This window comes from Ambystoma mexicanum, chromosome 5q, assembly GCF_040938575.1.
Source record: "Ambystoma mexicanum isolate Mex_15411 chromosome 5q, UKY_AmexF1_1, whole genome shotgun sequence".
Classification (NCBI taxonomy): Eukaryota; Metazoa; Chordata; class Amphibia; order Caudata; family Ambystomatidae; genus Ambystoma; species Ambystoma mexicanum.
Window position 1 is genome coordinate 828,485,893 of NC_090933.1, and position 26,555 is coordinate 828,512,447.

General features: G+C 45.1%; 1 protein-coding gene across 2 annotated transcripts in view; it reads right to left on the minus strand.

Annotated features, from left to right (window-relative positions):
* Positions 1 to 498: 498 nt before the first annotated feature.
* MMP16 (matrix metallopeptidase 16) overlaps positions 499 to 26,555 on the minus strand; it is an 892,963-nt gene continuing 866,906 nt past the window's right edge. For both annotated transcript variants that reach the window (XM_069621310.1, XM_069621309.1), the window contains 2 exons: positions 14,011 to 14,126; positions 499 to 1,975 (listed from right to left, as the gene is read on the minus strand). In XM_069621310.1, coding sequence (XP_069477411.1) covers positions 1,641 to 1,975; positions 14,011 to 14,126 — 451 coding nt within the window. In that variant the 3' untranslated portion in view covers positions 499 to 1,640. The remainder of the gene's footprint in view (positions 1,976 to 14,010; positions 14,127 to 26,555) is intronic.

Genomic DNA, 26,555 nt, shown 5'->3' on the forward strand with positions numbered 1-26,555 from the left:
CAGAGCGCGATTCACCTGCCCATCTTTAATAGGTTTGCAGCTCGGTGACTCCGAGTCTATTGCTCCATGAAGCAGTTGCTAAAATCAATAGGAAGGTCGGCATGTATCTGGCTCTCATCCTGGAAAAAAAGACATGATAGAAACCTGCTCTGCAGGTCTTTGCAAAATACAAATACTGCTGTCAGCAGACATGATGCACACAACTGAACTGCTTAGGGGGTTGCCTTTGCACTTACACGTGTCAGTGGTTTGACAGACACTTTTAGAAGTATTGTAAACATGCAGCATGGTACAAATGCACTGGAGAATTTCCATGCAACCCTCAAACTTGCTTTATGCGTCGCTGGCAGTGCAGTTCTGTCTCTGGGTACTCTTGCAATTTACCAAGGCAACTCATGTTTCGATGCAAGTTGCAACAGAAATGCACCTGCCTGCAACCCGAGTCACTTATTAAAACACAGCCAACCATAACACACAACGCCACATCCTTAGCCCGAATTTGTGAAAATAATACACTCTTTATTTAACAGGAGAGTAACTGACACAGTGCAAACCTCATAAATGCTTGCTGTGAATACCTTTAAGCGATGTTACTCGTATAAAATAAAATAAAAATTAAAAAAACATCTTTTTGCTAGCATATAGTTGAGTGGCTAGTTGTTTACCTGTATCTTCCAATTCAGCCCACTCGCCCTCCATTTTGTGGCTTTGAAAACGCATACCACAGTTCTCAAAGATTTTCTCCAAATGAACACTATTGCCAGTCGAGCTCCTGTCGAGGCTGCTATCCTCTCTGCAGGCGCTCTAGTTCCAGGGAAGTGGTCTCGTGACTTTTTGATGCAACAGGACAAGGTGCCTGGCACAAGACCGAGTAGAGCAAGCTAAGAAATGGCGTTTGCAAGGAAACAAACAAAAGGGTCTGTTTAAGTACAATAAGGGTATACATGTTTTAAACATAAAGAACGTAGCTCGGAAACAGCTGTATAAAACACACCGATGAATGTCTCTTTAAGGCTGTTACTATATTGCAGATATTTTGGCCCCTTGTTTCTGAAAAACGGCTGTCCGAACAGTCCGAGGTCCCGCCTGTCACTCAGGACTCCCACGTGACCAAACCGAAGGTAGGAGTTCAAACATAGCAGACAGGAAGCAATTCTCTTTGGAGACGGAGCTGTTTTGGGGTCTTCACACTTGCTTGAAAGTTCAACTGTGTTTCCCATCGGAATGTCCGTGTCGGTGTATTTTCTTTTCTTTTTTAGCTTTTATTAAAGCAACATATTTGATTTCAAATAGGAAACGTCCATGTTTTAAACAGACAAATTATGATTTTCATTGAACACGATTTCTGTGCTCCTCTTCTGTTTTAAATCCTGATAGTTAATTGGGCATTGAGCGTGCAGAGTAAAGGCTTGGAACCAAATGACAAAGAAATACATACTGCAGGACTGAAGAGACGGCAGATACCATGTATCATGGAAGCGTCCCAGTGGAGTGGGTTCCCACTCATGCGTAGGATAGACAACCCCCTTGGGTTTAAATATCAGCCTGATCCAGACTGACAGATTCCCGTTCCCAGCTAGGGAATGGCCTCACAGCTCTCAAGTTACCCCAAACTGCCGGGCAAACCAAATAACCCTACATCACACCCACTCTTGCATAGAGCGCTTGCAGTACAGTATGTGGCGGGGTGTGCCTTTCCGCTTGAATTGAAACACAGTGTAAACCAAGACAAGGAGGCACAGGGCCAAAATGCAAGGAATAACTATGGCTATGGCTTTCACAGTGCCGGCTGTGTTGTCCAGTTTGATGACAATGTCTACGTCATCCTCGGGGTTGTGTCGCTCTTTGTCCCTATCTGTCGTTCCATCGCATCCCATGAAATCGATCAAGATGGACCTGGGATATCCAGCTTCTACTTTCAACTTCTGGTTGTTGAATTTCCAGTACTCCTTCCCCTTGTAGAAATAAGTAAAACCTGCATAAAAATACAAAATGTCTCTATTATTTTCAAATAAGTAAATATGAGGGATGTGGTAAAAAAAATGTATTCTACATGCAAGACTATTACAATAATCAAGTATTTGATGGCTTTTAATTCATAATGCTGGGAAATGAAGATTTCCAATAACTTATGCAGAGATCTCACAATATTGTAAACATGTTTCCTCAAGATGAATGCATATTATCTGTTGCTGTAAAAGACCTACATATTGATAGAATTAAAAAGATTGGTTAGATGTGAAAACAAGTTCTAAATGTTATTTTTTAATCAATAATGCACCTCAATTCAAAACTCCTTCCCACACCGGCCTAATGTGCTTCTGCTTCTGAATATTTGCAGCCAGAGGGTCAGCGATGTGATCCTGGAGGGTCTACAAACTGTTTTATCCTTTTGATTTCTTTAAAGGGACTCCCACTGGGTTGTAGAGCAGCAATATATGATACTTTTGGTGCCCGCCTGTAAATAATTATATTAAAGATTTTATTTAGTGATGATGGTAACATGTGTTAGCTGAATGGCAGTGGGAAGGCTCATGCTATTTGTTAATGAACTGTATACTATGTGCTATTGTATGCAATTTTACTATGGCCCACTTAAAGAGGAATGATTTAAGTCCTCTGTGTATACCATGGAAGGTAAAGTAGCAATTAAATCTGCCTGGGTAAAATAGAGATTGGGCAACCAAGGAGAAGAATCTAAATCGATACAGCCAACTTTGCCCAATGAGCCTTGGACGCCTTTCGTATTGACCTCTGTCCTATCCTGGAACACAAGGGTATTCAGGTCATTTACCACAAAACCAATTGGCTATGCTGCTCGGGCCACGACTGACATATTTATGCTACAAGAACCCTGCTTGATGTCAACTTTTTCAACGGATGGTTTTTAAATATGTGTACAATCAGTTATCAGAGCTTGGATGGGAAGATCTAAGGAGGGTTTATGCATAGCCCTCAGACAAGATTACAATATAGTGGGGCATAATATTGGTGCAGCTTGTGACAAAGCTGTGGCAGGTGAAATTAAGAATGTTCTTGATTGGATTGGCCGCACCTTAATACTTAATTTATGCAATCACAAAGATGGAACTCACACTGATTCATTGTTCAAATGAGTGGCAGAGCTCTTTTTAACATGGAAGTTAAAGAACCCCAGGGGAAGTAAAATGATAGCTAGTGACTTTAACGCGCAATGTATTCATTTGGTAAGTGGCGTAATTTTGGATGATCAATGAGGCAGCTCTCGGAACATTCCCGAGCACTAATAAAGAAGGGCTGGAAGTGGTCTGAAGTACTTTTGGAATTTAATCTCCTATCATTGCTGCCAAGCATGAACAAAACTCTGTTGGAGGTTGTTACATGGACTAACCAGCACAGTACTTCATGTTTGGACAGTATATTTGTCACAGATGTGTTACACTGTTAGACACTGAAGTATGAAGTCGTATTAACTCCAGTCAGTGACAACGCAATGATGAAAGTTACTTTTAAAGTATATTTCCAGAATAATAGGAAGGTAGAATTGGTCAAGGCATCAGTCATCACCGAAGGTAATATGGTCTGAGGCCAATTTAAAAAGGGCTAATGAGTATATAGTGCAGATCTGCATTTTAATTGTCCTGCTACAAAGGCAGAGGAGCAATTTGTTGAGGTAAGGAGGGATGTGGGTTTGAGCCAGTTTGTGTCTGCCAGAACCATGTAGCCGGTAATACTTTGGATCTTATCTTTACCAGAGATACTTTAGCGACTGTGTTCTCTCCTTTTTCTTTTCTGTGGTCTGACAATTTAGTTGTGCCGTTTGTGATTCAGGCGCAGATTGCTCACACCGCGGTGGTTGGCAAGTACCAACTTTGCCATAATTAAGAAGAAGAAGAAGGGAGGGCGGAGGCTGATGGGAGTTCATGTATACGTTTCATCCAAAGGACATTGGTGGCAACTGGCAAGGCAGCATTTCTGTTCCTTCCTCTCTTTTATAAATAGCAGTTAATTGGTGAGCCCAACGTTCCTTGCTGCAGGAGCAGCTCACACCATGATCTTGTTGAGCCTGAGCGGGATTGAGCAGTCGCCCGTAGCTGTGTGGCCTGCTGTGAGGCTGCCCTCCAGGCCCCGTTGGGCCTTCAGTAAGTGAATTCAGGCACTTTTGTTTGTTGTAGGCGCTCTGAGCGTGTTGTGCTGCCCCCTTCCCCCTCCCTCCACCGCACTTCCTGGTCCTCCTCTCCCCGCTCCCTTCCCGCCTCCCTGCCCGCCCACACCCTCCCTCCCCTTCCTCTCCTCCTGCCTTAAATTCCCACCCCCCTGGGCAGCCCCCCTGTCCGTCAGCCCTCTCGGCTAAGGGCCCCCCCTTAGGCAAAGGGCGGCTCCTAAGGCTGCGGCTCCCTGTGTCTGCAGGTGTTCGCAGGGGACGCCAGGCGCCGGTCCCGCATTCTTTCTGGTTAGCTCCACCTACTACCCAGCCCAACATCCTACACCTTCCTTTCCTTTTCACTCACATGGTTTCTACACTTCAGTGTGTACCGCTAATTGTGGTTAACTAGGGCTTTTTCTTCCCTCGCAGGACTCTCAAACTTAAGTGGCCTCTACACTGGGTACCTACTTCGTATTTACTGTGCTACTGTTGCTCTGTAATTGTGGTAAAGTAGGGCTTTTTCTCCCCTCGCAGGACTCTCAAACTTAGGTGGCCTCTACACTGGGTACCTAATTCGTATTTACTGTGTTACTGTTGCTCTGTAATTGGGGTAAACTAGGGCTTGCCGCTTTCACTCCTGTCTGCTTGCTCTCGTCTGTCTCCCCTCCCCCACTCCCTCCTTATTCCATGGTGCGCTCTATCTCTCCTATCTTCTCGAACTGCTTCTCCATTGACTATCCTGCTTTCCTCACTAAATCTGGTAGGAAAAAGTTTAAAAAGGATATCCTGGTCTCCAACCCAGGCCTCCCTATCGCTGACACCTATACCAGTGCCTCCTCCAAGGAAACTCTTACTGACATCCTCTTTTTCATCCCTTCCCCTGACCAATGGACCCTTCATATGGTCTATGTGCTCTCTCCCTTCTCCTCTTCTTCCATTAATGGTGGCACCCATTGGGATGTCCTCTTGGCCCCCTTCCGCTCCTCTAAGGCCATCATTAATGTCTGGGACCATCTTGGCCCAAGGCCCTCAGGCCAACCTCCACCTCTTTGATAGACACTTCCCGCGCCTCATCAACTTCCTTTCCTCTCCTGCTGTCCCCTCTTCTCTGTCTTCGGCTACCTTGCCTCCACCCTCTCACCCTGCCCTCTCTCTTGCTCCTTCCTCTTCACCTCGACAGGGCATACCTCTGATCTGTACCCCTCCCCGGAAGTCTTTTAAGGATGGCAACCTTCTCCTCATTGCCACTCTCAACTCTCGCTCTGCCGTCAAACATTCCCCTGATATCTGTCACCTTCTTGAGGAACTGGACCTTGATATCCTCGGTCTCACCGAGACATGGTTCACAGCCAGCTCTGTCACCAGCTTTGACACACTCCTACCTGATGGTTACAAGATCCTCTCCGTGCCCAGGCCCAACCGTGCTGGGGGGGGGTGTGGCCCTTATCTTCCCTGAGTGGATTCCTGCCACTGTCACCCCTAGGCAGACCTACTCCTCCTTTGAATGCCTTGTCTGCCGACTCTCTCTCTCTCTCCTAGCCATTCCCTTACCGTGGCTACTATCTATCGGCCACCTGGTCAAATTTCCTCCTTCCTCTCTGAGTGGGCTGACCTCGCCTCCTCACTCCTGTCCTCAACCACTCAACTCCTCTTTCTTGGAGACTTCAATATCCACCTTGATGCCTCCTGCCTCTCCTCTGGACTCTTTCGCAACCTCTGCGACTCTCTCTCACTCTCTATTCTCCCGTCTGGGCCGACCCATTCTGCAGGGCACACTCTTGATGCTCTGATCTCTTCTGACCTTCCCCTCTCTGTCCCTCTCTCCACTCCTCTCTCCTGGAGTGATCACTTTCTCCTATCCTCCCACCTCACCTTCCCTACCCCACAGGCAAAGCCACCCTCATCACTTCCACCCACCTTCGCGGTCATCCGACCCATGAAGCGTGTGTCAGTTGAGGCTTTCGCTTTCGCCTTCTTGCCCCCCCTCCCTCTTCGGCTGACTCCCACCCTGACACAGCCCTCTCCACTCTCCACTCTGCTATATCTGATACCCTTGATATCCTTGCCCCTGTCATGAGAATCCGCCTGAAGCCCAAAGCCAAATGTAACTCCTGGTACGACTCGGATCTCGTCACCCTTAAACGCAAGTGCAGGTAGGCAGAGAGGAAATGGCGTGCTTCTTGTTCATCCTCTGACAAACTGGCCTGCCGCCTGCTCCAAAGGCAATACCGGCTCTCTGTTCTCACTAAGAAGAGAGCCCTTATCCAAGCCCGCATCTCTGCGGCATCTAACAATTCGGCCGAACTCTTTGAAATCTGCAAGGAGCTGGCCAACCCTGCTGCAGTCTCCACCTCTCCTGTTCCCTCCCAGGCCCTCTGCACAGCACTGGCCTCTCACTTCATTTAAAAAACTCAGGACATCCTGTCCTCACTCTCCTCCTATCACCTCCCCTCCTCTATTCCCTGCTCTCCCTGTGGCCCCTCTGCAGCCACCCCTCCTCCCTCCTTCTCTGTCTTTCCCCTTTTTTCTGCTGGCGAGGTTTCGAGACAAGTCCGATCTAAGAAAGTCTTGTCAAAACAGGTCCACCCCTGTTCCTCCAAAACTATCAAGTACCACATCGACTCGCTGGCGCCTGCCCTGGCTGACTTCTGCAATCACTCCTTCGCCTCTGGAGTCTTCCCATCCCCCCTCAAGCACTCCCTTGTGCACTCCCTTCTTAAGAAACCCTCCTCCGACCCCTCCTTCCTAGCTAACTATCGCCCAATCTCTATCACTCCCTTCCTGGGCAAGCTCCTGGATAAACTGGCCATCTCCCAGCTTAATCTCCATGCTGAATCTGTTGGTAATCTTCATGACCATCAGTCTGGCTTCAGAGCTGCCAGAAGCACGGAAACTGTTCTCCTGAACATCTGTGAGGACCTGCTCTCAAACCTTGACTCTAACACCCCTTGTGTTCTCATTTTGCTCGACCTCTCTTCTGCCTTTGACACTGTCAACCACACCATCCTGCTCAACCGTCTCCGTGATAAGCTGGGTATCACTGGTCAGGCTCTGGTGTGGCTGACCTCCTTCCTCTCCAATCGACCCTCCCAGGTCCAACTGGGTTCCTTCCTCTCTGACATCTTTTTCTCTACCTGTGGTGTCTCCCAGGGATCTAACCTCTCCCCCTGGCTGTTCAACCAGTACCTGGCACTTCTTGGCCACCGCATCGCTGCTCTCTGTCCCAACTTTCAGTGCTATGCGGATGATACCCAGCTCATTTTCAGGCTACCCTCGGCCTCCTCTTCCCCTTCCCTCATCTCCAACTGTCTTTCTGCTATCTAGGAATGGTGTGCCGCCAACGACCTCTGCCTTAATGCCAGTAAGACTGAGATTCTACTTATCGGCACACCCACTCCCTCCTTCCCTGCAGCTCTCTGGCCGGCCTCCCTTGGCCCTCTTCCTGCTCCTACATGCAAGGCAAAAAACCTCGGGGTCATCTTCAACTCCACACTCTCTTTCTCTCCTCACATATCTGACGTCTCTAAGAAGTCACACTACCAGTTACACCTCCTCAGAGGTATTCTTCCTTTCCTCTCCTTCCCCCAGAAGCTGACTGTCTCCAGAGCCCTGGTTCTCCCGAAGCTGGGCTACTGTAACAGCCTCTATCTAAATTTTCCTGCCTCTACTCTCCGCCCTTTGCAACTCATCCAGAACAGGACTGCGAGACTTGTCCTTGGCCTCAAGCTCAGGGACCGTATCTCTCCAGGACTGAAATCGCTACACTGGCTCCCAGTGGCTGCGAGGATTAAGTTCAAAACGCTCTGCATTGTCCACAAGGCCTTCTGGGGCCTTGGGCCAAAATACCTTCAACTCTCTCTTCCTAAATATCTTCCTTCTCGAGCTCTTCGCTCATCCACCTCCAACCACCTCCGGGTCAGCCGCTTCTCCAAGCAACAAGCTGGGGGTAGATCTCTCTCCGCAGCAGGGGCGTCCATCTGGAACAGCCTTTCTGCCTCCCTGAAACTTGAGGAGAACCATCTCCGGTTCCGGAAGCACCTCAAAACCTTCCTCTTTGCCTCCGCTTTTTCTCCCTCTCTCCCCTGCTAAAATCACTGAACATGCACTGAATCTGCAAATGGTCACTCATCGATCTCGGTACTTGGGCCAGCCACTCTTGCCTGCACTGCCTACCTGCACTACGGGACTGTCTCTGTATCCTACAGCCCCTTCTCCCGGCATTTACCTTGCACTTGCCACCAGCTGGCCCTATTATTTATCTTGTATTCTACTAACCATGTACTGCACTCTCCTTGCACTTGCCACCAGCTGGCCCTATTACTTATCTTGTATTCTACTAAACATGTACTGCACTTCACCTCTCCCCTTGCCCTTGCACTTTTCCCAGTCCCCCTACCCTTGCACTTGTGCGATCTGAATGACACCTGGCCTAGTAGGATCGTTGTCTGTTCTCCCCTTGTTCCCCCCCTGCCTCGTCGCGCCTTGAAACACTTGTGTATATGCGTGTTACAAATGCCATATCATATCATATCATATCATAGTTGGTTAAAAACTACCAATAAGGATTGTTGTTTCCAATGTTCAGGTGCAATTAACTTCTCCACACTAACAAACATTTTTGTTAAGGTGGCTGAGGATCTCGCCCCGCTTTTCCATTGTAAGCTTAGGGGGCGCCCCTCTCAGCCCTGGTTCACGGATGAGCTAAAGGCTTTGCAAGCACAAACGTGACATGCTGAACAGCAGTGGCGGAGAACCTATTCGGCCTGTGCCGACTTTGATTTTTCTCTGGCCTCTACTACTTACTATCTTGCTATCCAGACGGCAAAAAGTGTCTTTATTACTAGCAAGATCGAAAATGCCCAAAATCAACCTCAAGAACTATTTTCTGTTGTTCGAGCTCTCTCTACTCCCTTGGATTCCACCACTTAGATGCCCACTCACTAGCTCTTTGTGATGATTTGGCAGTTTTTTTCTATAATAAAGTCAATATGATAAGGGAAGAGATTTGTCTCGCTGAGTTTCCTATTGCGGAATCACAGCTTTCTCACAGCTCATCTGAGCAGTGTTGGTCTGTGTTTCCACTTTTTTCAACTTAGGCGGTGGAGGCTATTAGCAAATTAAAATCGGCATCAACCTCTGATGCCATTCCTTTAAGAATTTTGAAGGTGATCACCCTGGAGATTTCTATGTGGCGTATAGAGGTGGTAAACAACTCTTGTCAAAATGGCTCTATTCCAGTTAAGCTTAAACGGAAGGTTGTTATTCTGCTTCTGAAGAAGCCTTCCTTGAACCCAGGGATTCCACCTAGTTTCTGACCTATTTCTTTGCTTCCTTGCTTCATGAAATTGTTGGAATCTCTGGTTTCTCATTTACCCACTTCTTTCTTGGGTGCTTTTAGTCGGGGTTCCATCCGGGTCGAGAATCTCGATACCGTTGACCATCTGGTACTATTGGATCACCTGGCTGCAGCTGGCGTGTCTGGTCAGGTTTTGGCCTGGTTTGCTTCCTTTTTGGCCAATCGTAGCCAAACATTGACACTGGCCACTTTTTTCTCTGTCGTCTCAGCCCTGTTGTGTGGGGTGCCCCAGGGATTGGCCTTGTCCCGGCTCTTCCCAGCCAGGACTCTCATCTAATTTTAGGAGTTGCCTGTTGGCCGTGAGTGAGTGGATAGGCAGCAATTGGCTGAAATTGAATGGGGGCAAGACCGACATCCTGGTGGTGTCCCCCTGTGCGGCCCTTGGGCAGCTATTTCTGTACCTGCTGCTTTGTGGTCTCCGATCTTTTGGTGTATGTAACTTGGCCCATGCCCCTCTGCAGTTTCGAAGGTTAAAAATCTGAGAGTAATCTTTTCTTCCTCCTTATCAATGGAGAGACAAGTCGGAGCCATTTGCAAGACAGGTTTTTTTCAGTTTGGTGTTCTTCAGAAGGTTTTGTCATTTCTCCCTGCCCCTGCTCAACCTCTGTACCTCCTCTATCGCTTACACCTTCTTCAGAACTTTGCTGCTTGTATTTGCACTGGCACCCCTTATGGTGCTCATATTTATCCTGTCCTCCATTCTCTACATTGGCTCCCCGTTCTTCAGTGGGTCCAATTCAAATCCATGGTGATAGTACATAGGGATTTCTATGGTTCCGGTGCAGAGTATCTCGAGGAGAACCTTTGTTCTTATGTGCCAGCCTGCGACCTGCGATCTTCTGGTGCTTGCTTGCTGGTGATTCCTCGCTATCAGCGTGAACGAGTGGGTGGTCGTGCTTTTTCTGTGGCGACAGCAAAGTTCTTGAACTCCCAGCCTGCTCCTCTCAGAGCTACAGAGAATCTTCTTTAATTCCGATGGTTGCTAAAAACCCATCTGTTCTGAATTTCCGATTCACTTTTGTGCTGGTATAATTTGCCTGCCTCTGGTTCCTCCCAGCACCAGGATGCTTCAGCGTATGTGCGCTTTACAAAATTCATTAACATAGCTTGCCCTGCTGAAGAAGTATTAAACTGCTGTAAAGGTGATTAGGTAATTTGGGTAAACTATGTGCATTAATTAAGCCTTGGTGTTATATTGCGGGGATGATGTCGGTCCAAGGCAGAGATAACACTATAATCTGTTATTACAAGAATCACTTTGAAAAGTGGTTGCTATGTAAGAAAGTGAGAGCTGTTAAGAAAAATAAGAACTTGAACTTCCAAGAACAAAAAATTAAGATTGGGTCTTTATTGTATAAATATAAGAGTTGGTTAAATAGCCAGAATTCCAGTCTTGAATGGTGAAGTTAAGCGCGACACAGATTTAGCGGTACCGTGGTCCACTTATACTGACGATACAGTCTTACTTGACCGCACCCCACTTGGCCTACAAAGAGCAAAGATTGGGGGTTTATTATATAAATATAACAGTTGGTTACGTAGCCAGAAGTCCAGTGTTGAAGGGTGAAGTTAAGCACGACACAGACTTAGCAGTAGCGTAGACTACTTATACTGACGATACAGTCTTACTTGACCGCACGTCACCTGGCCTACAAAGAGCTATTGCTATCCTTGCCTAATTTGCGTACGCTAACCGCTTGAAGAGTAACTATGCAAAGACTAAGGTTAATCACATTCGGCTTAAAGGTCGTCATGCTACTAGGTTTAGCTGGCATATCAGCCGTACTAAAATGGAGCTGGTTAAAACTTATGTTTATCTTGAGTTACTGTTTTACTATCTCTGTTCGTTTCTTACTGGGCTCAAAAGTAAAGTTCCTGCAATGTAGCCGCATTTGAAGTAGGTGCAGCACTAGCACTGACCCTGCTACTGTTAAGGAATTAAAAGAAAAGTACTGTTAGTTCCAACGAGCAACCAGCTCGTACCCAAAACGGACTGGAACAGACCGGCCTATGTCACGCATCGGCGCTCACACGCCTGGTTGCAGTATAAATGAGGGAAATAACTACATGGAAGATGGGAAATGTAGTTCGGTTGACAAACGATCAACACGACATTTTGAAAAAGTTAAACACAGAAACTCCCTAAATAACAAACCTAGATGCAATAAGAACATAAGCTAAAAGGTTTCTAAGCAGCTACAAAAGTAAAAAGCTAAAATTACTCTTTATAGAAAACATTTAAAATAGTTTAAACCACCAGAGTAACATTTCTGGACTTTGAAGCCACAAGAAGCCTTTTCCTGGAATCCTGCTTGCTGTTGCTTAACTGAAACCTGGCTCATCTTGCTCTTTTACCTGTATGCTGTTACCAGAGTTGAGGAAGACAATTCCCCAATTTAGGGCACTGTCAGACGTTGTCTCTGTGCCTTGTAGTGTTAGCGCAGGAGTGGTGAAAGTTTGGAAAAATGTGGAAGAACATGCCACCCATTGTTATAAAGCACCAAATGGAGACTGGCACAATCTGCCCACTCCTGCAATTGAAGACATGACCTCAGTGGCTTTACCAAACACCTTGAACCATCTGGGCCTTTCTTTGGTAGAAAGGTTGCAGAGGACCGGTACTTATCAGAAGAGGTATTGTAACCTTGTGGAGCCTAGACCAGCAATAACAGCAGTGGTGTTCTGCTGTGTTCTCGTATCAGACTTTGTTGAAGTTGAGGGAGACTGGAACCAACCAGGATAGGTATCTGAATTGTCTTAGTCCGGTCACAACAACCAAAAGGTTCTGCTGGCATGCCTGGGATTTCTTTCATTTTTCAATTTGCAGAAGTCTGCAACCTACCAGAAGAGGTATCCAACATCGTTGCGCCCTCAGCCAGCGAATCTGTACGTTGCTGATGAGCACTGACACTTGTAGGGTATTTTTAAAAAAATGTGTTTGCACAAGGGGATCCACCAACATAACCATTTACTTTTTTTAGGTCCCCTGCATGCAATTTTAAAGCTTCCCAAGGCAGATGGGAAAAGGAAAGAGTAAAGCTAGGCAAACTCACTTTTAATCTTTTTTCCGTCTTGTGAAAAGGTAATTGACACCTGAACATTTCAAATTACATATGGTGCTTTCTAATGGATTCATATGTATTCCAACTGCCCTTAAGCAGGAACACATTTCATATGGATTCAAAAGGAATCAATTTCGTTTACACCTGCATGGAAAAGTCATGCAGGAGTAAAACCCAATTTACTGACAAGACGTGGGAGGTGAGAACAGCGGAGATCGCTCTGTGCCTAAGAAAAATGGGTCACAGCAGGAAATGTATGCATGAAAACATTACGCCATGCATTTACATCTCCTTTTCATGATCGCTTATTTAAAATGTGGGTGATTGACTTAATTTTTTTCACTTAGCCATTTTTTCAACTCTATTTTACTCCTTGGCAGGTGGAACAGCAAGAGCTATCTGAATATCCAGGGCCCATTTCTGCAGTAGCCTCTCGGTCTGCCATGCTGTTGATGGTGGGCTTCATATTATTTTAGGTGTGAAATTAACATTTTTGGCGGTCTACTTTGTGGCTCTTGATAGGACTGTGTGTGCTTGAGGCTTTGACACTTTTTGGCATAGCTCCCATTGAAGACATCCAGAGCTTCAGTAGGTGTTGTTTCCTATGTTGTCCTGATTTTTATTTTCCTCATTGATTAACTTTGCTTCCGCATTATGCTTCCTCGGCCCACTCTGAATCTTTTCTTTTGGACGAGGCACTGAAGTGCACATTTGATTTTGCTTGGGTTTTTCAAAGATCAACTATGTTTATGCACCTGCGTCTATGCTAGCATTTGCAGGACTAAGTACATTTAACCTCACTCTACTGACACACCAATTCAAAATGTTAATGGAAAATCTTAAGGCACCTACTGCACCACTTAGTTTATACATTTCCTAAAGGTTTGCAATAAAGTGCAAGTTTACAAAACTACAATGAAATACACATAACATGTAATAACAAAAACCCAATGGGAATACCAATTTGATGATTGTTAATGCATTTGCTACTGTCACTACCTGGCATAGTATACGTTTTATTTTAATTAACATAATTCATCCTTTATTCATCATATTCATCCTGTAAATAGACTGCATGTATTTTGTGAACATGTTATTGCTAGACTGAAAAGTTAATTTTGCTCATTAGTGTGTGGATAAAAAAGGCTGTTGTCTATTATCTGCCTGACAATGCAATTAGGCTCATGCTTGCCTCTATAATAATTGCTAGAGGAAGAGGACTATGTGGTCTTCAAATCTAGCAGTCACAACTAACAGTAGATTAATAAGAGTATACTCTCTGGAAGATCTCCTGCTGCTTTGTTTTTATTTGTTTTTAGGACAACAACCTGTAAATACAATACGGGCAAGTTGAGGCTATAGCTTCTTTTGTAATTTGTGATGCATACTCGATGATATACCCCTCACTTAAAACATGCACACAGTTGCACAGATGCATCGCCTAGATACTGTAAACTCAAACATACCATTCTCTTTGTCCACAAAGGCTCCCTGAGGTGATTCTGGAATTCCTTTCCATATGGTGATATGTTTAGGATAACCTGGATCCATTGATCTCATTTCTTCGCTGTACCTCCAATACCTAAATGCACAATAAAGAAGGAATAAGAAAAGGAAGCTGGAGTACACATGCAATTGTCATTGGCACACTGATTTTTAGGAGTTGCCATTAAATATCTGTGCACATTTCCCTCATGAGTTCATATATTGTGATTAACTAGTTTCATGTATAGGCCTCGGAGATTGGAAAATAAATTGCATATACAAATGTTGGGTGCATGGCCACACAAATAAGCATCAACTGGTCTTTACATTCCATGTTCCTATACAAGATATTATAGACATAGATGTTTCCATTGCTGATAGCATTGGATACCATGATTGCAAATAGGAGTTGTTTTTTAATGAGACATGTATTGACAACATGGTTTTAAAGAGTGTTGGTTAATTGCACCATTCCTGAACGTTTTTACATATTAATTGATCTGGAGAAGGACTATCATGTATATAAGGGCAAAAAGCACAGTGTTCGCAATCCCAACGATTACCTGTGTTGAAAAGTCTTCCCTAGATAACAGATTTAATCACATCATATATTTTAGAAACAATAGCTTGACTTTGAGTATTGAGACCTGTTCTACTTTTACTTTGAGCAATAAGATTCAATGTATTATTCATTCTTCACACATACATTGGCCCGCAGGGTAGTATACATTCCATTTCTAATCTTTTAAATTAACATGTTCTATGTGTGTGATTCGTTAAATGCAGGCATAACTTAAAGCACACATGTCAGAGAGAAAGAAAATGGGTCACTAGAAAGCCAACACATTGCCAGGAGTTTCCACATGGATCCTTAATGGCTCAAACCTATCATCAAGACAACACCATCTAGGAGGGTTGAGCTATTATAGGATGATTTCATCAATAAAGATATTCAATAATATCACCTCAGTGGGAGTGCAACCACTAAAATATGTAGTATTTGAGGACCAATTCCTGCTCAATTCATCATAAACCGGAATCAGATAATTATATGTTTCCCTTCATCAGGTCAGCAATTGTTCAGACAATGCTAGCCTAACAGTCTAAATAGGAGTACATGGAACCTTGGACTGTGTTAGCAAATATACTGTCACTATAAGAGTTGAGAAATGTCTGATAACACCTCTCTTTGCTCCAACTCATGTATGCCTTCAACCTCAATGACTTATTTGCTCCTTTAATAAATGGAGCTTTCCTTAACATGGTCTTCCTTCCTTCCATAGTTATGCAGAGTTTGATAATATCCAGACTTAATCTGAATGTTGCAGTGTTAATGGATGTGAATACAGTTTTTCAGATTGTTGGGCATGACTTTCAAATTGAATCTAATATGTGTCTTGTGAAAATTATCAATGCCAAAATATTTTTTTCTCACAAAATGCAGTCCAATTGTACCTGGAACAGTTCTATAAAGGAATACATCTGAGCCCAGGATCTTTAATCAACCGAGCAGTAGTAAAATCATCTTTCACTCCAATCAGGCATATGCATGGCAGGAAGAAATATTGTGGAATTTCTCTAGGGAACTGGGATATTACACCTAAATATATGTCATGTTCTTCTAATACTACTTAAGGTATGATCTAACCATAGAATATGGCCTTATTTCCCCCTGGGGAACACAGTATCTTTCTTGAATATATGCCCCTCTTGCGAATGGCTCATTTGGTTTGTGCATAGGTTCCAGTTAATTCTGGTGTGAAGTTCAGAACCTGTAGTAGTCTTTTTGTTGTCTCAGTGCTGGGTACAGTGTAAACTATGCTTCCAAGCCCTTAACTTTAGAGCGGGTTCAAAGAGGATATGAGCAGTGCCCAAATTTGATAGTGCATGTTCTAGCACTTGATCGGATGCAAAAGCTGAATGGATGAGCCATGGTGTAATGCCTGCATAACAACCATCTTCTCCCATGTACCAGCCCATTGAAATTGCAATGGTAAATTCACCACTCGTCGAGCATGCATGGTAAAAGGTGACATGTGTTGAGCCACACACTATTGCGCTTTAGGTACATCTGCACATACACAGGCCTCAAGAAACGGTGGAGTTGTTCTGTCGATTGTGGAAAAAAAAGGTTCTGAATTATCATTACCAGGCTTTTGCCACCAAATATTGTGATGTCATAATCATGCTTCACAATGCCGAAAGACATGACTTATTTTTACTTGGATCATTTGGGCATTGATGTCAATATGCTAATTTGGGGATTGATGTCAATATGCTATCTTGGAGGTGATTTTTTGTTATATTGGCAATTGCACCTCTAAGAACAGAGGCACGGACCCTCTGTGGCAAAGCCCTTGCAGGACAAGGCCAAAGTGTTGAGTGATGCAGGTGTTTGGTGGCAAAGGGTATGCAGTGTAGACAGTGAGTGCGGACAACTCACCCTCCTGTCTGTGGCCACCAGGTAAAACGTTGCAGGGAGAATTTTAGCTTGCTTATTCCACCTAACCCCTCTGACCTGGTGCCCCTTCTCACTCTTGCACTCACGTTTTTGTGGCTCCTTGATGGGTACTTGCCCTTCTAGCTCCCTGCCCCCTGCCCGCTTCACACCCTCGCAATCCCTGATCATGTGTACTCACTCGCACCCTAGACCGCACTTGTTGCCCCTCATCTTAGGCCGCGTGTGCTCCCTTGCAATCATAGCCTGCATTGCCCTCTCACGACCACAGGCCGTGTGCGTGCCCTCACATTCCTTGATCATGTGCGCTCCCTAGCATCCTGGGCCACATGCATTTCCTCGCAATCTTGATTACGTGCACTCCCGCGCAATTCCTAGGCTATTCTCCACTCGGCCGTGCACCCTCTGCATCCCATGCGGGCCCTCTCATTTCCCCTTTCTTTCCACTCCCTCTCCTTCCTCCTTCCTTACCCCTTCTCCTGACCTACTGCATACTTCTGTGATTTTGTTCTCCATGGTTGCTGCATTCCTTTAATCTAGGTTCCGTTGGTAGTTTGTCCAGTCTTGTGTTGTTTAACATCCATGGTTGCTTGCTTACACTGTACTGCCTGCATCCCTGATTTTCATTCTTTTCCTATGTACCCTGGTTGATTACTCTCTCGTTGGCGTTTTTGTCTCGCCCGGTTGTTTGCGTCACTGTATTGCCTTCATCCCTTCTGTTCATTCCTTCTTCTAGGTTCCCTGGTTGATAATTCTGTTATTCTATTGGCATTTTGTTTCTCCTGTTTGTTTTTAATACATTGGGCCTCATTACATGGAAGGCGGTAATCCAGGGTGCTATTAGCACCCTGGACCATGCCGGTAAATTACCGGCACCGCCGTGGTGGAAAGGGGAATTACCGCCCTATTCCAAGGTTGGCGGGGCGCTAATTCCCCCTTCCACCATTGCCCTTCCCCATTCCCATTTTTGCCCCATAGGGCATAATGGGAATGGGGAAGGAGCTAATTACGGCACCGCAATTTTGCGTTGGCGTAATTAGCACCAAGGTCCCTTAGCGGGTTGGTTTTTAACGCCTGCAAAAAGCAGGCGTTAAAGCACCAACCCGCTAAGGGGCCTCGTAGTAAGGCGGTAATGGTTAACGGTCACCGTTACCATTAACGGTGGCCGTTAACCATTACCGCCTTCCGTGTAATGAGGCCCATTGTATTGCCGGCCTCCATGCTGTGTCCTTTCCTTACCCCGAGGTTCCTTTGGCAACTGACTTGTCTATATTCTGCATCTGAGTTTTGTTCATTGTTCTGTCTGCTGTGTTGCCCTCCTCCTTCTGTGTCCCCCCGTCCTGGTGTTTCTCCTCACCTCCTGCCTGCCCACTAGCTCACCCCCCTCCACTTTCCACTCCCCCTTTCCCCCACTCTGCACTCCACCGCCCTATATGGCGCTCTCTGTCTCTCATATCTTCTCTAACTGTTTCTCTATCGACAATCCTATCCTTCTCACTATGTCGGGTAGGAAGAAGTTTAAAAGGGATATCCTGGTCACCAACCCAGGACTCCCTATCACTGATACGTACACCAGTGCTTCCTCCAGACAGACCCTTACTGACATCTTCTTTGTCGTTCCCTCTCCATGCCAATGGACCCTGCATATGATCTCTGTTCTTTCTCCTTTTTCCTCTTCACCCATTAATGGTGGCACCCGATGGGAGGCTCTCCTGGCCTCCTTCCACTCCTCCAAGACCATCATTAATGTTTACCTACACAGCGCCATTTTGGTCCAAGGCCCTCAGGCCAACTTCCTCCTTTTTGATAGACACTTCATTTCTTCTTCTGCTGTCCCTTCTCTTCCCTCTCTGGATCCTCTGCCCCTTCTTCCTCTGCCACCTATACGGCTGTCTCTGCCCCTTCTCTGGCCACCCTGTTGCCTCTATCCTCTGCAACACCTCTGCCCTCTCCTCCTTCTTCCTCTGCCCTTCCTCGAGTGCCTTCAACACTTCCTCAGGCCATGCCTCTGACCTGTACCCCTCCACGGAAGTCTTTCAAAGGTGACAACCTGCCTCATATTGCCACTCTCAACACTCGCTCAGCTGTCAAACTGTCCTCTAACATCTGCCATCTCCTGAAAGAACTCAATCAAAGTCTTCAGTCAGACAGAGACGTGGTTCATGGCCAGCTCTGTCACAAGTTTTGACACTCTCCTTCCTGATGGCTACAAGATCCTCTCTGTGCCTAGGACCAACCGTCATGGTGGGGGTGTAGCCTTGAGCTTCCTGGGGTGGATCCCTGCTTCTATCATTCCTATGCAGGACTACTCCTCCTTTCAATGCCTGGTCTTCAGGCTTTCTCTCTCTCCTGGCCTCTCTCTCACTGTGGCCACTATCTACCGGCCGGCCAGCCAGGTAGCCTCCTTCCTCTGAGTGGTCACATCTCTCCTCCTCCCTCATCAGCTCTACCTCTCAACCACTCATCGTTGGAGACCTTAACATCCACTTGGATTCTTCTTGTCCTTCTGCAGGACTCTTCTGAAACCTCTGTGACTCCCTCTGTCTCACTATTCTTCCCTCTGGCCCAAATTACTCTGCATGGCACACCTTGGATGTTCTGATCCCCACAGACCTCCCCCCTCCAACCCTCTCACCACTCCTCTCTCCTGGAGTGACCACTTTCTCCTTTCCTCCCATCTCTCTCTCTCTCTCTCTCTCTCTCTCTCTCTCTCTCTCTCTCTCTCTCTCTCTCACTCTCTTTCTTGCTCTCTCTCTCTCTCTCTACCCCTCAGACCAAGCCTACTCCAGCACTGCCACCTACCTTCTCGGTCATCCGACCCATGAGCGTGTGTCAGTGCAGGATTTCGCTGATACTTTCTCTCCTCCTTCTGCTCCTTCTGCACCTCTGGCTGACTCACATCCTGATACAGGCCTTTCTAACCTTCATATTTCTATCTCTGATACTCTTGACGTACTTGCTCCTGTCATGAGGATCCGCTTGAAGCCCAAATCCAAGTGCAGCTCTTGTTACGACTTTGACTTCGTCACCCTCAAACACAGTGCAGGGTGGCTGAGAGGAAGTGGAGGGCTACAGGTGCACCCTTGGACAAACTGGTCTGCCACCAGCTCCAAAGGCAGTACAGACTCTCTGCCCTCGCAAAGAACAGAGCACACATCAAAGCCCACAACTCTGCGGTATATAACAACATGGCCAAAATCTTCAAAATCTGCAAGGAGCTGGCAACCCCTGCTGCAGTCTCTATCTCTCCTGTTCCCTTCAGGCCCACTGCATGGACTTGGCCTCTCATTTCATCACTAAAACTCAGGACATTCTATCCACCTGTGGGATGTATTGACCCATTCAACTATGCTATGCGGCATCACGCTGATAGTATGGTGCAAGGAACTGCTGCAACAATGGCAGCAAAACTCTTGTGCGGGCCAAAATTCTACCAAAAAACCTACAAAAACAGTGTTCTGCAACACACAAAAAGATGGATGCACAACCAGCCACCTGTGGTGCATGCGTGGTGGAATAGAGCACACCCTGTGGAAAATGTTCCAGTGGGCTACATGACCAGCAAACAGAGTGCAGAGAGAGAAGCAGCGCTTTGTAACTAAAACTCCAAAATGTTCCTACAAATTACATTTGCTTTGGTGCTAAACACTCCAAATTGCCTATAACCCAACACTTCTCAACATCCAGAATCTTGCTTGGCGCTAAAATTCATGCAATCTTATGAAGCATTGCGAACATACAAAGTCCTAAATGTGAAGAGCAAAACATCTCTTCAGAAAAACCAGATTGTTTGTAAACTGACAGCCCCTGTCAGAATCTGGGTGCAGTACCCTGGGCTACCTGAATGACAGCTGTCAGATGAGTTACTGATGGAACTTTAAAGTGATCTAAACTAAAAAGTCTGCCGGATCAGCAAACATAAAAAGGATTGTGGCAAACAAATATAGATCTCAGTTGCTTGTTATCCCACAGAGTTAAAGCTAAGAAAAAATGTATTTATGTTTGATGCAACAAGTTTGGTTTTTCCTGGATTTTTAATTAAGAATACATTAGCTTGGCTGAACTGCAACCCTTTGAAAGTTGACAAACAGGTTTCTCCCAGGGGGAGGGATATCCTCTTAGCAGAAACTCACGGGGAGGTGCTAATGGTGGGGTAACCCAGACTCTTGTCTACAGAAAGGGAGTGAACAATAGCAGGCCCTTCAGCCCAGGAAACGGAGGTGTGAGAGGGTCATAAAAGGCTCCTGGAAGGAACAAACAGGGAGGGGGATGCTCCTGGACTCCAAGGAGAGAAAAAGGGGCATACCATTTGCTGTTAAGCATGAACAAAGAACAATTTTTAAAGACTCATAACTTGTGATTCAAAATGGTGAAAAATATACCAACGTCATATCTGTTAGTCTAATTTTTGGCTGCACGTTTTAAGAGGCGGCAGAACCGTGTAACATGTTCTGGACAGGAATGGCAATATATGTGGTTTTATGTGAAATGTATTAATCCTGGAATTGTGAAAATGTACACACACATTACTATGTTAAATACACACATTTGGAGAAATTTGCATAAAGTTTGGAAATTGTGCTCATACCAAAAGGGACAGAATTCTGTAGAAAGTTGAGACAAGACCGCACAGCTACGGGATTTTGAGGAACCGATGCTTCATAAAATATGGCATCTTTGTGTGTGATTTGTGTAAAAGTGACCAATGTAGAAATGTGTCTTTAGTATAAAATCCGATTTTGAGACCAGTAGCTAAAGGGAGGTTTCTAAGAACTGTAAAGCAAGCCATGTGACATCATCCGACCTTGATCCAATCACTCAAATGCAAGGCGGAGATGAAGTTTTGATCCAATCCCAGCTCACAGGGGCAAGCTTAGTTAAGCCGGCCCATACACACATTTTGTGATGTCATTTTAAAGGATAAATAGAGACAGCTGACAACACATAGGGACTCACTGATTCATTCACTTTCCTTATTCAGGTGAAGCACTCTGATCCAGCATTCTACATCCAGCTTTAAAATCCTTCAAGATCCAGATGCCAAGACTCTTGCAATCAGTAGAGAACCATTGACTTTCTACAAGGCCTAATGTTCAAAATTATTCTTGCAACCCAGTGAAGCGCTGTGGTGTAAGAAGGCCTTTTGAACTAGTATCTTGAAATTCTCTGGCTTGCTACCACTAGGCTTGCCTGAGGAACCCGCTATCCAGCTGATTGAACTACCCACTACCCAGGAGGGCTGACCCTGTGCAAATCTGGTGACCGGCCCAGCTGATCCGATCCCATGCCTGATGTGCTCTTCTTCCTAGACCAGATCCAATCCATGACCAGAACTGACGGTCCAATTTAATATTTTATCCTATGAGTATTAATAGGACAAACTGTGACCCATAGTATATTTGCATTGTCTTATCCCTATCTCAAACCCATCCCATCTGAATTCAGAAACATAGTGTTGCTAGAACTATCTTTGCGCTGACTCTTTTCTCATCTGAAGAAGTAGAGTATCCACAACAGACGGGTTACACTGATCACATGACTGTAAGATCCATCTGTGGCACTCGCTTTTTCATAGTCATAATCTATTGCAATCAACCCATCTGTCATTTTCAAAGTGCATTTCTGTTTTTCATTCTCGTGCCTATTTTACAAAAACGACCTTTACTAAAACCTTGATAACTTAGTTTTTGTGATAGAAACGATATTTCAACTCCTACTTGTACTTAACATCCTTAGCTATTCAACTCAAAACCGCATTGCAAAACAGTGTGATTCTCTAGTTATAGCAAATATCACGTAAGGAAAAGTTTGCCGCAATTTTACATTCTGAGAAATTTTACACGTGTGAAATAGCTTTCAATTGATTCCGACTTGGACTTTGATATTTCCATTGTTTTCTTCTGACTAAATCATTGCTTGTGATTGTTTGCAACTGTTCAGAGCAGCTCCCATAAGAATGTATAATAATTTAAGTATTTTTTACCACATTTGGTGTTTTTGCTCAGTCAATTCCAAAGACAATCTCAAAGCCATGCTGACAGTTGAAAAGTCATTTCGTTTTTCTCTTGTGTTTGAAGGGGGAAGGTGGGACTGATATTCTGCTTGCTTTGTGCTGTTCCTGAATACCTGCTCTCTCCTCACATCTATTTAATTGCCTATTGGGGGGTTGAGGGGTGTTGCAGGGGGAACTTTTAACCATAGTGCCATCTGTTCTGCACCCATTCAAAAGTATTATTTTCTGTGCTGCATGTGTTTTTGTGCTCATTCCTTGATTCATAGTATATTAAAGATACTATTCAGTGTTCCGTCACCCCATTGGTGATTGTTGTTTACCTATTAAAATATATACATTTTAAATACATAAATAAATATTTACCTTTGCACCTGATTCCTGGTTCATTGTGACCGGGGGTTTTCAGGAGAAGGGTGTGATATGAGTGCTATATCGTTCAGAACATTGAATTTATAGATAAAAATAAATAAGGGTTTCAATTGCGCACTACACACTGGGCTTGACTTGGGTGTATGCCGGATTGAAATCACTTACACACCCTCTCTTCCTCCTCCTCCACCTGCACCTACACTACTGGCTTGCCTGTGGCCTCTTCTCCTCCTCCCTTCTCTTCCTTGCCCTTGTTCACCCCTGACAGTGTTTCTAGACAAGTCCAATCTATGAAAGTCTCGTCAAATCCATCAAGGACCAGATCGACACCCTTGCTCCAGCCCTGGCCAATATCTGCAACCACTCTTTTGCCACTGGAACTTCCCCCTCCCTTGTGCACCCCTCCTTAAAAAGCCCTCTGCTGATCCTTACTCTCTAACTATCGCCCAATCTCTATTACTCCTTTTCTGGGCACACTCTTGGAAAAACTGGCCATCTTCCAGCGTATCCTTCATGCTGAATCTGTTGACTGTCTCCGTGACCATCAGTCTAGTTTCAGAGCAGCCAGAAGCACAGAAAACTGCTCTTCTGAACATCCGTGAAGAGCTGCTCTCCAATCTTTACTCTAACCTTCCTTCTGTCCTCATTCTCCTCGATCTTTCTTCTGCTTTCGACACGGTCAACCATGCCATCTTTCTCAAGGGCCTCTGTGATAACCTGGGTATCACTGATCAAGCCCTGGCCTGGCTGAGCTCCTTTCTCACTGACCAACCCTGTCAGGTCCAATTGGGGTCCGTCCTTGCTTCTATTCCTCTCTCTCTCTACCTGTGGTGTTCCCCTGGGTCTAACCTCTCTATCTAGTTGTTCAAACAAGATCTGGCACCTTTCGCCCACTGCTTCCCTGCTCTCTGCTCCAAATTTCAGTGTTATGCGGATGACATAGAGCTCTCTTTCAGGCTTCCCTCGGCCTCCTCTACTCCTTCTCTCATTCCTGACTGTCGGTCTGCAATCCAGGAATGGTGTGCCGCTAATGATCTCTGCCTTAATGCCAGTAAGATGGAGATCTTCCTCATTGGAACATCAGCTCCCTCCTTTCCTCTCTCTCTCTCTGACCATCCACTCTGGGTCCACTTCCTTCTCCTACCTGTGAGACTAAGAACCTTGGGGTCATCTTCGATTTCACTCTCTCCTTCATTCCTCACATTTCCAATGTCACTAAGAGGTCAAACTATCAGCTGCACCTCCTCAAAGGTATTTTTCCTTTCCTCATTTCCCCCAGAAGCTCACTGTCTCCAGGCCTCTGGTCCTCTCAAGGCTGTCCGACTTCAACAGCCTCATTCTAAATCTTCCTGCCTCTACTCTATGCCCTCTACTACTCATCCAGAACAGGACCACAAGACTTTGGCTCGGACATTCGTCTGGAACAGCCTCCCTGCCTCTTTCAAACTTGAGCCGAACCTTCCTCTTTGCTTCCGCTTTCTCACCTCCTCTCCCGTGCTGAGACCCTTCTGTTCCACACACTGGCCATCTGGCCACCCTCTATATTGGGGCCCAGGTCCCTGCCTGTCCAGTTGCACCTCAGACTGCCTCTTGGATCTCCCAGCACTTGTGGTCTGTATCTGTGTGTCGGAGTGATGGGTTGGTTAGGGCCCCCCTCATACATTCTGCACAATATGGACCACTTGCTCACGCATTAACGGGGGACGCCTCCATTGCCCTTATGCTAACATTAGTATGACCCTGCTGTACAGCCCACCCCAGAGTGCCCCCACTAAATCCAGACCTCTGCAGGTCTATTTATATTATATATATATGTATATAATATATTCAGTGAAAAAACTTTGTTAAAGGGACGTTATGGTTCAAAGTAAAACCGAAAAACCCCTGAAATTCGGCAGTTATGGTAAGATAAGCAACCATAACTCGTGCCGCCACCGTGCACTGCTAACACTAACACCCAGGACATCAAAGATGACATCACAATTGTCATTGATGACATCACTGATGACATCACGTGGCTGGCTCTCCCTTTTTTTACTTTCCTGACATATCTAGGCCACATGATTTTCTTCAGTAACAGTCAGGAACTAAAAATTGTAAATTACTACATGTCCACGAACAGCCGCGGTGTCCGCGGACGGCGTCCACTTTACTCTCTGTGCCATTCCCTCATTGCATACAGCTAAGCAATCACACAATACGAATAACGTCCTCAGAACACCCCCATTCAGGACAATTATCATTTCATTATTCAACATATTAACATTACAAATATTATACTTTCATCTTGTACTCTGCACACAATGCTGTTTCTCCATTAGTAGCTCAGTATACTAGATAGAATCCCATAATACAATGCTATTTATATCAATGCATCGTTCAAAGCACTAATAACGGTATGATATTTATTGCAATATCCTTGACACTTTTTTCGCAACATTATAATAAAAATCCCTAGTAGACAAATTCCTTGAAAAGTACATACACATGTGATGTCATCAGTGATTTCATCAATGACATTTGCGATGTCATCTTTGATGTCCTGGGTGTTAGTCTTAGCAGTGCACGGTGGTGGCGCGAGTTATTTTTCATAGCTTACCATAACTTGCGATTTTCAGGTGTCTTTCGGCTGTACTTAAAACCATAACGTACTTTAAACAAACTTTTTTTAATATCACGCAAACAATATACAAACATGGCGTGCAAAAACCAACTTCTACAGATGGCTTTACACAGAATGTTGCAAAGTAAGAATTTATGCTCGTTCACAGTGAAGGTCAGCTGCTTCCATTTTTTTCTCAGGCCCCGGAGAGGCTCACGAAGCGGACTATAAGGTTGTATTGTGTTTTGACCTTGACAGACAGAGATTGTGATGAAAGACTTCTCTTGAAGGAGTGTTGCTAAAACGTAAGAGAAGATAAGGATGAAATTTATGAAACGAAACCACTTTTATATATTATATCACTATGCGAAAGAGTCGTATTTTGGGACTGCACCACTCGTAGACAATGGAAATTGCAATTGTACTGTAAGTAACCCTTTAGATTATTTTATACCAAATATAATTACAATAGCGTAGCATTAAAGACCGCTCAAGTTGAACTTGTTCGTTGAAAGTGGCATAATGTTTTCTACCGCACACTATCACTGCCGAATTGATCCCCTGTTGTTTAGACGGCTCTGAAAAAGGCAGACGACACAGGGTGGATTAATATAAATAATTTAACCAGTCTATAGGCGGTCAAGCGCTCTACTCGCTGTGCCACTTCACTGTAGCGTGTCAAGTGGCACAACGAGTACAACGCTCGCTTTGACATTCGTGCACAGCTTGCTAACGCAAGATCGAATCCCGGCAAGGCCAAACTCAGCCTTTCATCCTTCCGTGGTCGATAAATGAGCACCACACACGTGGTTAATAATAAGCGCTGCTTAGATACCTCACGGTTCTTAGCGCTATATGAATGGGAAAATATTATTATTTTATTATTAACATACTTCGTTGCACTATCTTCGATAGCAAATAGTTTCACGCTCTAATAAATAAAATGATGATTTTTAATAAAGATCGGCTGGTAAGACTAATTTATGTTTTTTAAAACAGGTATGTGGCCCCATTTTGCCTATGTCACGATTTACAGACTCCAGCGGATGGGGTCTTCAACTGCCAGGTGCAGGTCCAAATATGC